This window comes from Diceros bicornis, chromosome X (genome assembly GCF_020826845.1).
Source record: "Diceros bicornis minor isolate mBicDic1 chromosome X, mDicBic1.mat.cur, whole genome shotgun sequence".
Taxonomy (NCBI): Eukaryota; Metazoa; Chordata; class Mammalia; order Perissodactyla; family Rhinocerotidae; genus Diceros; species Diceros bicornis.
In genome coordinates, this window is record NC_080781.1 from 133,196,784 (window position 1) to 133,212,947 (window position 16,164).

A 16,164-nucleotide genomic window follows, 5' to 3' on the forward strand; every position below is an offset into this window, starting at 1 on the left:
TAGAGCGACAGAATTATGGGTGTTTTTTTTCTTTTCTAAATTTTCTCAATTTTTATACTTTATATTACTTTCATAAAAAGTGTTAAGAGGGATGCTGCTGAACTGAAATGCACTCAGCAAAGAGTAAGCAGGATAGTGAGTGGAGTCAAAATTAGAATGGCTGAAGATTGAACTAGAGGAAGGAGCAGACCATGGCTGCCTGAAGGACTTACCATGTGGAAGTGAGGCTCAGAGGCTGGATTTAGGCTAGAAGTCCCCAAATGGTGGAACGCCACCCCTGTAGGGCAGTTACAGAGGGATAAATATTTGAGCAATAAAAGGAAGAATGTTCCAGGGAGACATCATGGTTAAGGAAATAGAGCTTGGCTCTTCTCACCAGATGAACGTTCTTGGGTAACTTAACCATTCTGGATCTCATTTACAAAATTGGGTTAATATTGCCTAATTTTCAGGATTAGTGGGAGGATTGAATGAGCTGATGTATGTGAAGCCCCTAGAATAGTGCTTGGAACACTCAATAAATATTAGATCCTTCCTCTCTTCCCTGTTCTAACTGGTGGATCTGTCAAAGGATAGAAGGGAGGTGAGGTCTCTGTCACCAAAAGTATTCAAGCAGAGGTACTGTGCTTCCCCAGCCCCTAGAGGAGAAACTCCAAAATCCTTATCTTGGCAGTCAGGGCCCTTCCTGTGTGCCATCACTCCTGGCTGGCTACCTCATCTCTTGCCACTTTTCCTGGCTATGTGCCCTTTTCTCCATCTTCCACAGACTTCTTTCCTTTCCTCAAATATGCCCCACACACCTGCACCGCCACCTCTGTGTGTTGGCGCCTCCCTCTGCCTGGAACCGCATCTACTCTTGTCTGCCTGGAGAACTCCTGTTCACACCATGTGAGAGCCGACACAGAGAGCGCTTCTTCTCCGAAGCCCTAACACTGTCCAAATGAGCTGAATCTCTCTCTTTCCTTCTTCTGGGTCCCCTTAGCACTTTATACATCTACACTTGTCGCCTTTGTGTGTTGGGGGGGCTGCATCTCATGGCATAATGTGAGGTCCCTTGGAGCACAGTCCGTGTCAAACTCCTCTTTCTGTTTCTTTGGCCTAGCCCAGAAGCCTCCCCCTCCCCCCTCCCACACACACGTGTACAAAAAGGTGACAAGTGTAGGTGTAGAAAAAGTGCATTGAGTAGGTGCACCGTGTTTGTTGAATGACTTAAATTTGTAGAGGAATGGTTAGAGAAAATGATCTCATAGTGTTACTTCCACCCACGGTAAAATAATGATTTGATTTTCCGTGAAGATATTGTAAGTTAATAAGCAGATAATAGTGTTTAGTGAGTAGAATGGTATACAAATATTAGGCATTATAATGACTCCATTTCTTATTTCTCCAAATAAGGTATTTAGCATCAAATTTTGTGCTAAGTTTCTCCATTGCCAATTATTATTTAATACCACTGCTCTACCCTATTTTTGATATTGCTCCTCAGAGTACAATAATGTTGGCATTATCACTTTAAACAAGGCATTGATTAAAGGCAAAGGTAGGGCCCCATATGCTACTATAATCAGAGAGAGAAGAGATGATTTGAATCTCGAATAATGTTAAAGGGGCTGATTTGAGTCCATTCACTGTGCTTATTATCATTGTGGTCATAAGAAAGAAGCTTCCATGAGATGTGTTGTCTCTTCCAGAGTGAGTTTTCCAGATCTTTTTGTGGATCAAAGCCTGTATGTTGCTTCCATTAAACACTCTCAGCCTCACAACAAAGGTTGTGTCAAAACAGAGCATTCCTCCAAAGTCCTCCATTCCTGGGATGAACACGCTAACACAAACAGACTCATCCAGCTCTCCCCGGCAACATGTTAATTAGAAATTGCCAAATCACAAAATAAAGAACTAAGGCCCGTCTAAAACTAAGGCAGATGAAAGCATCCTGGCTGTCTGGGCCTCTCACCATCTTTTATTCAGTTCCTTTCCAACTTCTCAGTATCTGTAGGGAATGGAGGAGACCCAAGGAGCTTGTCCACCCTAAAACTCTGCAGCTTCTTTCCTGCTTTTTAACCCAGGATCCCCCAGCACAGCCTATTACACCCAGTAATTTTGATATAAAACTGAGTGGTGCTCTGATCTGGAGACTCCACCCTGATGTTGTCAGAGCCTGGTCTGTGTTACAGAGTAAAGACCATATAGCACCAGCCTTTGGAAGAACTGGGATTAAGAGGAAAGCAATGTGGCAAGGACACTGGACTGGGCATCAAGAGCCCTCACAGCTAGTCCTGACCCTTCCACTACCTTATTTTGTGACCCTTGGCTAGTCTCTTAGCCATTACGTGCTTCAGATTTTCCATCTGTAAAATTGAAGTGTTGACTATTTTGTGCTGTCCAATATAGTAACAATAGCCACATATGGCTAGTTATTTAAATTTACATTAATTAAATTTTAATAAAAGTTCAGTTCTTCAGTCCGTTAGGCACATTTCAAGTGCTCAGTAGCCACATGTGGCCAATGGCTATCATTGGACAGTACAAAATATGATATTTGCTTCATTGCAGAAAGGTCTAGTGAACAGAACTGCCTGTAGATTACCTCTTAAGATCTGCTCTAGGTCTTTGTTCTGAGTCTTATCATTAAATAAAACGAAATCTAGTTTTAGCTTTTCAACTATGTACCCTTGACCACGTTTAGAGTATCTCTGAATAATTTATTTCCATCCTGAGGCTTATGTAGAATATATCAGTCAAATGCTACTCTAGTTCTGAGCAGTGCCCTTATGGTATAAAAAAAGAACCAAAAATCAGGCTAAGTAGGTAGAAAGAGATAAAATGAATGTTCCCACACAAGAGAGGAGGAGAGGAATTTAAGGCATATACCCTTGGCTTGGTGGGCATTACAGGGAAGTAAGTCCCCACTCCCAACCTAGGCCCCAGGCAAGTTCATTTTCCTGTATTCAAGAGGTGTGATAATGCCTTCAACCCCCAGCTCTGGGAAGGAAAGTGTGCATGAGACCCTGGAAGGGCCCTTTCCATAAAAATGGTACTGTAAAAACCCAGAACCTGATCATAGTCACTCCTCCCTCCTCTCCCTCTCTTTCACTCTCCCTTTTCTACCCCTCTTCAGGTTTCCCATCTCTTTTTTTGTGTGTGTGTGAGGAAGATCAGCCCTGTGCTAACATCTGCCAATCCTCCTCTTTTTGCTGAGGAAGACTGGCCCTGGGCTGACATCCGTGTCCATCTTCCTCCACTTTATATGGGACGCCGCCACAGCATGGCCTGCCAAGCAGTGTGTTGGTGCACGCCCGGGATCTGAACCAGCAAACCCCAGGCCGGGGCAGCAGAGCGCATGCACTTAACCGCTTGCGCCACTGGGCTGGCCCCAGGCTTTCCATCTCTTGAGAGAGTCACCTAAGGTGCATCGTTAAAGGAAGGGCCACAAGCAGCACTTGGACAGCTCCAGAGACTTTAGATGACACATTACTTCGTAGGGGGAAGTTGATCACCTACACTTTGATCTACTATTACAGGGACCCTAGATCTGGATTATTAACCTTAAAATGGTCTAAGTCCTGTGAACGCCCTTCATTGGATTGTATTTTGGTGACAAGACACATTTAATATATCTAGGCCTCTCCTTATAGGCAGACTTATTTTCTTTGATTTGCCCCATCCAGGTTGTGTGACCCACACACATGACAATGACTTGAGAAAGTGGCATGAGTAAGGGCAGTGGTTTCAAAACAGTTATAAAGTGGCTCCTTCAAGCACCAAAATATGATTGGCATATAGAAAGGTGAGAAAGCCTGGTCCTGCTGAACATTCTGCAGTGTTCCCTTTTAGAGAGCCCATCCTATGGAGCACGGTGGTGGCAAACGTCCAGAGTGCAAAGCCAGACACCTAGACGGAGGGCCTTGATCTGCCACATGCTGGCTGCATGACTTTGTGCCGGCGGTTGCTCTTCTCTGAGAGTCAGGTATTTGATCTGGTAAATAAGAATAAGAAAAACGACTTCCATGGATTCTTGAGTGGATGAAATACAGTAACATAAATGACACATTCAGTGAATTCTAACCTCTAAATGTGTGCAAACTTCTATTGGATGTTATTGTGACTTTTCTGATTGTCGTTCAGCAATTCAAAATATTTTCAAAGTGGGACTTTGAATTACTTATTTCATCCCTTCACAGACTCCCAATCGCGTTTAGCCAAGGCGTTTAAATTGTCCCTGTGATGGTTTTCTTAATTATTAAATATGTAGGCCCCTTTCATGTCTTTAATACAGTGCAGGGTTTTTTTTTTTTTTTCTTTTTCATTTTTGACCACTCCATGGTTCATAAGGCACTTTGCAGCTTTTCAAATTGTCACATTCATTTAATTAGCCCAGAGACCCTGCCACGTTGATTTCTGTCAGCTGTATAACAGTCTCTGTGGGTAGCTTGCAAATCCATGACCAGGATTTTTTTAAATGATTTTGCACATTTCTTTCCCTTTTCAAAGCAAATGCAAGAGACACTAGATGAGCAGGAGCCAGTGGAAGGAAGGGGCAGTGTGCTACTGCGCTGGGAAGAAAGATGTGACTAGAGCCCAGTCTAAAACCGCTGGTTGACAACTGGCTTTTGGACAAGAGATACAAATTGATTACACATCACAGTCTGCAGCCAGGCCTGAGAGAGGCAGGTTTATGGGGGAGAGTCTGCTATGTGCTATTTATTTACCTCGAGCCCAATGTGACCTTTGCTCACCGGAACCTTTCCAGCAAAGGATTTGACATTGTTCTCTTTGAATCTTCTTTTGGTGCTTTACTAAATTTATAGCAGGAAGTAAAAGTATCGATCTGGTTACCCCAAAAGATGGTATAGTCTGAAAACAGATATAGGATTAAGTAGGATTTAGAGACATCCATGGGCAATGGATTCCCACAGGGTTATTAGGGAAGCTTTGGGTGGGGGGCCAGGTGAGGGCATCCTTTCCCTGTGGTGAGCAAATGCTTTAGAGAACAGGTGTGGGTGCCTCAAAGATGTCAATGGCAGACTCTTAATAAAAGATACTTTGATAATAGATTCCATGTGCCATTGTTATGATATGATTTCCAAGGATGTATCATATCAGTAGCTACTTCTAGCTTACGCTGTTTGGCAAGTGGCTATTTTAACCAAGGCAGAGAGGGACCTGCCTTCCTGATTTTAACTCAGGATTTAAGCTTTACAGCATGCCGATGGGGCAAGGTTTTACGTCTACACCGCCTGGCCCCTAGAGTGTTCATATTGAGTTTAGAATGTTCCCTTTCTCCATTAGTCAGACATCCTTTTAGAAAAAGATATAGCTCTCACTTGTGCTGCTTCTTTGCCACTCTTAATATGGAATAAAGAAGCTATTTACTTCCCATTATTTGAAGTAATTGCAGAAAAAAACTAATCTGGAGAGAGGAGCGACTGTCCAGGCATTCTGGAATACTCAGCCTGTTAGGGGCTTGGAATATTCAGAGGGGGCTTTCTGAATCAATTTCACTGGGGCTTAGCCATGGTTTTGTTGTTGTTCAATTCAGGCTACTGTGGAGTTTGATGCCTCTGTTGGTTTATTTTGGTTTTTACTGGGGGGAGGGGCTGGTGCTCAGTAGTTAGAACACGGACACCTTGTGATCGATTTGTTAGTTAATTTCATGTGAATGGAACAAACCAGTTCTCTTTCATCCCCCTGGCACTGTGATTCTAAGATGGAAATAGCTGTTTCAGAAGAAAGACAATTCCATGCAAATCATATTGGCTGGAATTTCAGCTGTAGTAGTGGCCTAGTGCCTTATTTTTACTGAGCTCTGAAATAATGAGAGAGCAAAGCCACAGCCAACTTGTTCACTGGAGGCCTCTTTTCATGAAAATAGGTATTACTTCTTTTTTCCTCAGCAATTGAGCCTTTGTTCCTTCTAAAAGCAGTTGTCATGAACTCCTTGTTACTATTTTTCTTAGTGTGATAAGTGTAAACTAAAAGAAAGCTATCATGTTTGAAAAGCTACAGCAGCCCTTAGAAATGGAATCCTAATGCTTGTGTCGTCTTTGAAAAGGCTTAGACTGGGGATCGCGAGAAATGTATCCTTCTTCCCTTTGCCCAGAGTTGTCATTCTCTAGTGCCTTTCACGGATAGCATAAGCTGCCTTTCTAAATGACTGCTGTGTTGCTGCATCTGCACTGCATATCTGTCCAGCAATGTGAGATCAGTGAATCCCTTTGGTAATTTCTGAAACATGGTAACAAACTGCATGTTACTCTTTAAAAAAAAAATAACAACCATTCAGACAGGTTTATTTTAGTTCTACTTTTGAATGATAACCAATAATTGTCATTGTCTTACACTCATTCCAATTACGAATACCTTAGCTGCCTAGAACCTGGCTGCACCCTGTGCCTGGACTTAGTCAAGCCCCCTGGCTCTTAGATGCCTTGCAGAAAGTAGACACTCAATAAATGTTTTTTGAATGAATGAAATTAAATGTAGATCATTAAATATGTGCTGGGGGAGAAGCCAGAGAAGGTGCGTAAGTTTTATCAAATTGGTTTAGCTGACCTGGAGCTAAAGGAGCAAATTGGAGGTTAACCATAAAGATATATTTCATGCTATGAGGATATAGTGTGTCATTCCATCCAGTAGAGTGGCTCTGAGAAAAAACATGGCTGTAATATTATTAAAGCCTGGGGAATTGTTTCAAGCCAGTGTATTTTAAATGATGGTCATTGGATATAGCTGATGGCAAAATAATTTGAAATAGAAGAGCTAGAAACTCAACAGCAAAGTTAAAAATCACTTTTGAAAAGAGTAACCGTGTCAAAAGTAGCTTAGGAATGAAGGAAACAAGTTCATGGGTTAGAAAGGTAAGAAATGGCCTTCAAGAAACCTTAGACTCCTCTGATGCCTGAACTTGACCACTGAGCAGAAGCCCTCTACCTAGGGTTCCTTTTTGTTCCTGATCTTTGCAAAATATTTCTCAATGGCTGGGTCTTATATTTCTTACCCTTGAACTTGTGCTAATTTTGCCTTTACCAAAGAAGGCAGTTTCAATCTAACAACATTTCCTAGAGGGGTGGCCAGTCTTCTCTTGTGATTGGTTCAACTAATTGAGACAAATGTCCTGATAAGGATTGAAGTTTACAAGGCAATCATCTGTTGGAGAGTCAGACCCCATTGCTTAGATGGGCTGAGGCTTCAGGTTGCTGCTGCTGAAAACATGTGCAGAACTCAATGGGTCTAGTTGAATTCTGCCCAGTATGTGACTATGGTGGTCTATTCCCCTGTTGCTGCCTTTGGAGATGTTTCTTTGCAGAGTCTGAGTGTAGCGCACCTGAGGAGTAACTGTCCAGAGGAAGTTACATGGCTAGCCCCTGCACATGGCCATACACATCCCTGTTACATTTAGTGGATGAAATATAATTGACTGCATCAGGCAATGGCAAGAAGCTGGATTGATTGATTGTCTGAATGAGCTCACGGTAAAGCTGCAGGGTCACTGATCACCACGCTCCCCAATTGTAAATTAGAATTAGGCTCATTTAAAGTGGTACCCTGGTTTGGGGGCTGCCAGGATGAAGGCAGCTGGTGTGAGCTGGACTTTTTGCATGTATAATCCTGGGGCCGATGGAGAAAATTTCCAGATTCTCTGAAACAACTGCCAGCACTAAAGAGTTTTGAATAAAGCAGTTAATGATTTATTTGAAGAAACATTGCCAGCCTTTTTATACTATGTCAATGAAATCATAACTTAGTGTTAGAAACTTTTAAAAGAATTAGCCTTTTTTTTTCTGGTGGATTGCACTTTGTGTTGGCCCATTGTTGGTGAGTTATGTTTAATGTAACAGTTGATTTTATACTTCTTCCCTTCCAGCACTTGCATAGAAATCAAAGATGCAATCTCAGGAGACTGTCTTAAGAGCATTCCAAACAGAAGAATATTTCATTCAATTGAATGGCACAGCGTTTTGAGACCACTAGAGAGGTTTGGCAGGAGTGTTAGTGATCAAGCTCGGGAAAGTCTATGGTTCCACTGTTGTTGGACTTTCCAAGGGCTGAGCAAACAATCAGACAAATTGGACTGTTAGTTGTCTCACTGTGAGACAGCAGGCCCCCTGACCATCCCTGAAAGAATGATGAATTTCCTTAGCCAATTTGGTCAGCCATGTTTATATGTCATGTAATAAAACAAAAAACAAAAAACAAAAAACAAAGCCCTGCTGGTCCAGATTCAGTTGTTGTTGTTGTTTTTATTGAGGTGGTATTGGTTTATAACATTGTGCAATTTCAGGTGTACATCATTATATATCAGTTTCTGTATAGACTGCATCGTGTTCAGCACCAATAGTCCAGTTCTTATCTGTCCCCATACATATGTGCCCTTGATCCCTTTCGCCCACCCCTCAACCCCCTTCCCCTCTGGTAACCACTAATCTATTCTCCTTATCTATGTGTTTGTTTATCTTCCACATATGAGTTTTGCATCTTCTCATAAATATCATTGACTTTAGAGAAATAAAGAATATGATCATATGATTATGTAAGGCCAAACAGTTGGTCCACTACTCCCCCTCTCTCATCTTCTAAAGCAGTAGGCTCCCTGGTTGGAAAGCTCACATAATTGGAAATCCTTTCTTAGTTTAAGCTAAAATTGGTCCCCTGATAACTTCCACCCTTGGGGCTAGTCCTAAGCTCTTGGTCCACAAAGCAAGTCCCAAATCTCTTCCATCTGAGAGCCCTTCATGTATTCGAATGCACCTCTCAGACCTTCCCTCAGTCTCCCTTTTCTGTAGACTGAACTTTCCCTCTTCTTTTCAAGTGCCTGTGTAATTTATATAGGTGACGAGCTTTGCAAGCTCTTACCATTCTAGTAGCTGTCTCTCTTAAGAAATTGAACTATTCCAACGGCCCTGCTGAAATGGGGCATCCAAGATGGCACACTCTGTTTCAGATGTGGTCTGTCCCATACAATGTACTGTTACACAATCAACTATTGCCTTCCACATTCTGGGCATCATACTTACCTTGATATCACCTGAATTGGTGTTGGTTCTTTTGGCTGCCAAACCCCCTCAAATTTACTTGGGGGGGTCAACTAAAATCCTTGAGCTTTAGCCCATGTATTATAGCCATGTCAGGTGGTCTTTCTCCTTCTGCAATTTTACACTTGGTTTGTGGAATATAATTGCAGTTTTCCTGTAGCCCCGTTAAAATTCACCTTATTGGCTTTGGGCCAGTTTTCATGATCTGTCTGAATTTTAATTACTCATAGGTTAGTATCACCTGCAATTTTTTTTTTTTTTTTTTTTTTTTTTTTGTGAGGAGATCAGCCCTGAGCTAACATCCGCCAATCCTCCTCCTTTTTTTTTTTTGCTGAGGAAGACGGCCCTGGGCTAACATCGGTGCCTATCTTCCTCCACTTTATATGGGACGCCGCCACAGCATGGCTTACCAAGCAGTGCGTCGGTGCGCGCCCGGGATCCGAACCAGCGAACCCCGGGCCGCCGCAGCGGAGCGCGCGCACTTAACCGCTTGCGCCACCGGGCCGGCCCCTCACCTGCAATTTTGATAAGCAGACATTCTAATGTTCTTAAGTTATTGACTGAATGAGATAATGTTTCTGAAAGCAGTTCTTTCAACCAAAAAGCCCAATAAAAAGTAAGACATTATTATCATTATTAAAACTGGTAAACAAGGAAGGACTATAAATGACAGAGCCCGATGGCATGCCTCTAGAGACTGCCTTCTAGGTTGAGCTTGTCTACTCAGCAATTTGTGCAGGCTTATTCACCTGCACTGTAAACCCACCTTAGTGCATGCTAACACACCTCGCACATTTCCATCCTTAGTTGTAAGAGTTACATGTGAGGTTTGGTAAATGCCTTGCTGAAGCCAAGATGTGCTATGTCCATGGCAATTTCCAGTCTGCCAACTGGGATCTCATTTCCCAAGTGGCATCAGTGTTCTAGACTGTGGTCTGGCCAGGGTCAAAAAGGCCCTGGAACCCTAAGTGGACAGCGCAGTGAGCATCTTTAGGACAAAACATTCTGGGAAACACAATGTCTATCTTAGGAGAGCCCAGAGGGGAGAGAGAGCGAGACCAGTAGCTCTTTCCATGAGCCCTACTTCCTTGCATGGAGAATTTCATATGCAACAGCCAAGTTCCCCGACCCTGGCCAAGGGCTCCACCCTCCAGCCCTTGTCCTCCCAGGGCCTGCTTCAGGAAGGCCTACCAGGAGACACAGGCAGATGCACATTTCTGCAGGGGCTGCACAGCAGCGGGGCTGCATTTTGGTCTGCTACACTGGGAGTGGCGGCCTGTGCAGACCACAGTCAGCATGTGAGTCCTCTCACAGCTGACCGCTCAACTCCCTCCAGGGCGCATCCCAGGGCCTCTCCAGCTCCTGTCTTCTGTCTGTTGTCTATTTAACAGCCCCCTGCTGCTGCAGATAATGTGCTAATACCCCTGCCTGGCTTTCTTCTCCTATCAGGGAGGAGCAGAGCTTCCTACAGGCCAGTTAGCAATTGATAGTGGATTGAGGCCTGATGATTTGGCTGCTGCTCTCCTGAGACCCGAATTCCTGGACAACCCCATGCCAGAGACCCCAAGGGCCCTTGTCCCTTATTCCCTGGCAGCCCCAATGCCTAAGTTCACCCCACCCCCATTTCTGGCTCTTCAGAAAACTGTCAGGGCCCATGGATATGAAGGTTCTAAATCATTTATTCAAACAAATGAGGTTTCCTGGTAAATTATTAACGCCCCTCCCAAACATGGAGGAGGGAGGGCCCTTTAGCTAAAGAAGTAGCTTTGACTGTGCAATGCACAGACCTCACTCGCAGAAACAGGACACCTGGACTCAGTGTTTTCAGGTTTAAATTAGCTTTGGAGAATGGAGGCTGTTGATGTTCCCGCATCCTTAGGCCATGGTGGCATGTAGGACTGCCCAGTGTCTATATTTACTTTGCTATTACAGTACTATTTGTGAGTACACTTCCTGGAAGAAAAAGAAAAAAGAAAGAAAGTAACCCCCTCCCACAAAGGAAGTCAGAGACCAAGGTCAGTTATGACTTGGGAGTCATTTAAGTCTAAGTTTCCATGAAAATAAACTCCAACCTGGTTGTGTGGATTTCTTCTTCTATTTGATCATATTTGTACTTTACAACTGCTCAGCTGTTCCCACTCATTATTATTCTTAATACCAGGAATTTGTAAATACTTCTGAAATTGCAGTTTTTACATTCTTGGCATTTCAGCTGAGGGAAGGGGGAAAGGTGTGCCTGGCCCCTCTCATCATGAGCCCTAGTCACGGCCTAAGGAGACTGTTGGCTAAGCAGGCTCACGCTGGCGATGCTGTAGGTAGGCTTGTGGGGCTGGTAGCAATGAGCTTTGTAAGTGCACAGCACTATACAGTTTCTCAAACCCTTGACCACGCATTAGCTCACTTCACCCGTGGCAGGCCTGTGGAGAGAGGCAGAAGAGGTAGAAGCAGAGGTTAACAACACTAGCAGCTGGACGAACCCCTAGAGGCCATCTGAGTCAAAGCCCACATGCTACAGGTAGGAAAACTGAGGCTCAGAGAGGGCAAGCAACTTGACGGTGGTCACTCAGGTAACTTTTGGCACAAGTCAGACATGAGTTAAGCCTCCTTACTCTTAGTCCAGGGATCTTTTGGGAATCCCTCTGACTCCAGCAACAACAATAACAACAGCAATTTAATTGTGTGAGATACCATTATCCTTTGTATTCATTAAGATGGTTATTTGAAAAATTGCTGTAATCATCTCTTCAGTTTGAACTCTTTGAAGTAAGGACCTTAATATTTGTGTTATATCATGTTATTTAACCTAAACATATATTGTTTGAACATCTAATATGTGCCAGATATAATGTTAGCCTCTGAAAGGAATACACAGACACGTGCACATGTACGTGCTCACACCCTGCTCCTCTCGCCTCCACTGGGAAGCCTTTTCCAAATGCCTTGCACAAGGAATTCCTCCCTGACACCTTTGCACATTCCCCTCTCGAGGTGGTTAGCATGTCAAGCAGTGAGTTCTTCACGGGCAGGAATTTGACGTTTTATCATTTCTAGATCCCAGTGACTGGTACATAATGGCTACCCAATACAAGTTAGAACAAAATGCAGGGAATCCACCAAAGAGACTCTGCCATTTGCTAACTGTGTGGCCTTGGACAATCCTCTTTCTGTCTCCATTTCCTCATCTGTCAAACAAGTATGATGCTAATCCCTGCCTCTTTAGTTTGTGGTACAAAAAGATCAACTATGAGAAATAAGTGCCTGGTACACTGTAATCACTTGGAAAATCTTGGTATTATTATTATTAATTATTAATTCTCACATAGAAACTTCAGAGACTAATAATATCTCATATTAAGCAGTTACTACGTACTAGGCCCTAGAGTTACAAAGTTGAATTAGACAAGGCTTGGGACAACAGACTAGTAACTTGAAATACCAGCCAATCACACAGCTCTGTGTTAGGCAAGTATAGGTTGCATTTGAGATTAGCAGAGTCTGGAATTCGGACTATCTTCTGTCCCTCAGTGTGTGGGGTACCCAGCTTCTGTTTCTAAGTCAGGCAAAGCAAGGGTACCCACAAGTTGTCTTGGATTCATTAGAGTCCTTAGCCATGAGCCATAGTATTGATAACATGGTTGGGAAATAATCTTTGGTGGAAAATGGGTCTTTCCTGATTTTTATGGGTTTGACTATTGAGTCTTCAGATCACATTAATGCAAGCATCTGCACCATTGTTACAAATTATGTAGAATGCCCTATTGCTTGTGAAACCTATTCTTTGTCAAATACTGAAAAATAAAACATCATTACTTACTTAGTCCTTTCTCCATCAACCATGTTAGTCAACCTTACAAAGGGGAGACGCACTGGTGTAGTGGAAAGAGTGTACGCTTTGGAACCCGTCACCAGCATTCACTTATGACTAACGTGAAGCTGTGCGCAAGCGTTCCCACCTCTCAGAACCTCCATTACCTCAACTGCCCAGTGGGGCTATGGATCCCTGCTTTTTCTCTCTCTTGGAGAGGATCAAAGGAGCCCAGAGACGAAGGAGTTTCAAACCAATCTCATGTGTGTGAGTGTGTGTGTGTGTATAATTTTGTTGTTATTGGAGAAGTGCTGCATGGTGTTGAGTACAGGTACTCAGCACTGCAGCCTGTTGTCATAGCCTTGGCAACACTGTGGAGCAGGTGTTCATTCCTACCTGATGAACAGGCAAAGGATTAGTACAGTTGGATAAGGGTGTATGGGTGTTCTTATCTTGAGAACAGCAAGAACATAAAAATAGGTTAATATCCTTCAGGTGTGAATGAAAACGATAACAATGGAAAATCTGCTGTGCGCTTTCTGCACTTTACAGGTCTAACTCATTTTGAGAAGTGAAAGAGCTTGCTCCAATGTTCCTTGCTGAAGATATCCGTTCAGGAAATTATATTCCTTTCAACTGCATCCTCCCTACCTTAATCGCATGCATCCATGGTACCATGGAACTGGCTTGCTGTTTCATGAAATCTCACATTTTCAAATACAGAAAATCAGTTGTAATTGAAAATGCAAAAGTGTATGCAGTTCTGTGTGGATTGGCCAGCAGGGTGGTACACTCAGACAGTAATTCAAGATAATCAGATTCTGCCACAGAGTAAATACAGAAGACCTGGAGAAGAAGCTACACCTTTGAGAAGTGAGTTCATCCATCCAGGCATCTGAAACACCTTTTAATAAACCCAGAGGCACACCTCTAAAGCCAGTGGTGAAAAGGGATATAACTCAGGCTCTCATTGATGGATGCGTAATCCCTAGTTGCTGAAGAGAGACAGCACTCCTATCCCAGGCCTGGGTTTATTGCCCCTTGGTTGACTCTGGCTAACTAGGATCTACATCTTTTAAATGATGGGACTCAATTTGGAGAAGACCCACCTTAATCAGGAAAAACCATCTAAAATTTAAAAGAAATCATTGAGTATTTTAAAAATACAACGTATTTGGAATTCGGCTTTAAACTATTGTCACATAGAGTTACTTTGGGCCAGTTTTGATGAATATATGAGTAGCATTTGCCACGAACGTTATCAACTGCATACAAATTCACAACTCAAAAATACTTGGAAATAGTCTATCTCTTAAGTAGGTTAAGCATCCCCTCTAAATCTTGTACGCATTTATAATGTACTTACTGCCTCCTTTTAAATAGTGCTAGGTAAAATCCAATCTGTGTCAGCGCTTGTCTGTATCATACTTACAAATTCTGCTTCAGCAGTGCCACTGTGAATGAATCTGTGGAGTATCTCCTTGCATTACAGCTCTTCATACATCAAAGACTCTTTTTGAACTGGATAATTACAGAAGAAAAAAAAAAAAACATGTTTTAGTGCTACCTGAAAGTTCTTATTAATACTACTTTTGGAATGACTAACTATGTTACCCATAAAGATTGGGAAAAAGTGTTATGTAACTGACTCATTAAAAAGGCCTTTAATAAACTTTGATCCTCACCACCCCTCCCCAAAGCTCTCCTTTATTTCTATCATTACATTGATTTTTATGTTTAATGTTTATATACCAAAATGTTTGATGAATGCAACACATGCTGGCACCCTCCTGCTTCACAAACTTTGTCATCCCTCTGGTGCTGGGATGTTAAGCATGTGGTTTAATTATCCTTCCTCTTTGGGTCAAGCATGTTGGCCATGAACCCTAAGACTGAAGCAAGATTTGAACAGCACCTCTTTTCAAACTGAGTGTTTGAAAGAACTGAGAAGGTGTGCCTGCTGATAAGAGAGAGTGGGAGCCTGAGGGGCTTTTCCTATGTTGAGACTTGAACTCACAAATACACTTCATGTATGGTGGGGCAGAACAGAGCCACTAATCACATAGTAACCTTCTTTTGAATGAGAAAGAATTCTCCTTAGCTGCCTCATCTTTGCATGGAAAAAATCAACATCATGTGTGTAATCTTGTCACTAACTCTTAGGCTACATCAAGAGAAATGAGTATCAGAGTATCTAGAATGAGGGTGGTGACAGTGCTGCCCTCCCCTGAGCTGGCAGATCACACCTGAAACAGGCTACCATGAGTTAGAAGAGCCCCAGGCAATCGGGAATCCCTCCTGGGAGCATCTAAGGTAGTCATAAAATGCAGAACTCAAGCATTAGAAGAAAAGTTGAAGGTTCCCAACAAATGAATGAACGAGCTGCAAATGTCTCAGCCTGGAGAAAAGACAACACCAGAGGATAGGATTGCTGTCTTCCAACAGCTGAAGGCTTGTCATGCAAAGGAAGAGGAGATATGTTCTGTGCATCTCCAAAGTAGGATCCATAGGTAGAAGCTCCTGGGAGACAGGCGTTTACCTTACAACCAGGAAGAATAGTCTGATCAGGCTGTCTCAACATGGGACAGGCTGCTTCAAGCAGTAGTGAGCTCCCTGTCACTGGCAATGTGCAAGTGGATGCTGGGTGGCCCTTTGTGTTGCAGGTAGGCTTCAAGCATCAGTGTGGAGCAGGAGAATGGACCAAATGACTTTAAGTCCCCCCAAGAAAAATTAGCCCAATTAAGTCAGTAAGTATTTATAAAGAACCTAGTATGTTTTGTGCCAAGAAGGTGTTTAATTTTCTAAGTGCCCCCAAATAAAGTTGTTTTGTTTTTCCTCATTAGGAGATGACCCATCCCTGGCCTGCTCCTCTCACTGCCATGCATACTCCTGGAAACTCTGAGCAGAACACATTTTCCATCCAAGGACAGGTCAGTTATCTTCCTTCCTCCATTTTCCTTTATCTTGTTTCAATTATACCAATCTTCCAATTACATTCTTAAAAATAAAAATGGCCTTGGTGTGCTAGTGCCATAAAATGGAGACCCTCTCTTGCCCTCTGGGATGTTAATATAGATATTTTTATTGAAATAGAGTCTTTAAGAGAATATGCGCACAGATACTGGCACGCGTATCATACTACTTAGAGCATTGCCACTGGGCAAGTCATTGTGCCCAGAGCTCATGAATCAGAGAGGAGTGAACTCATCCCTTAAGAAAGACCAAATAGATGATATAACTACAATATCCAAGTTTTTTTTTAAATTAAAAAACCTTTACTCCTGGGGCTGGCCCGGTGGCGCAAGCGGTTAAGTGCGCGTGCTCCGC

General features: G+C 42.9%; 1 protein-coding gene across 4 annotated transcripts in view; it reads left to right on the forward strand.

Annotated features, from left to right (window-relative positions):
- The window catches only part of AFF2 (ALF transcription elongation factor 2), a 470,917-nt gene that overhangs the window by 301,663 nt on the left and 153,090 nt on the right, over positions 1-16,164 (forward strand). For 2 of the 4 annotated variants that reach the window (XM_058534870.1, XM_058534866.1), the window contains exon 5: positions 15,681-15,767. The exons of the other annotated variants lie outside the window; for them this stretch is intronic. In XM_058534870.1, coding sequence (XP_058390853.1) covers positions 15,681-15,767 — 87 coding nt within the window. The remainder of the gene's footprint in view (positions 1-15,680; positions 15,768-16,164) is intronic. 4 annotated transcript variants of the gene reach the window in all.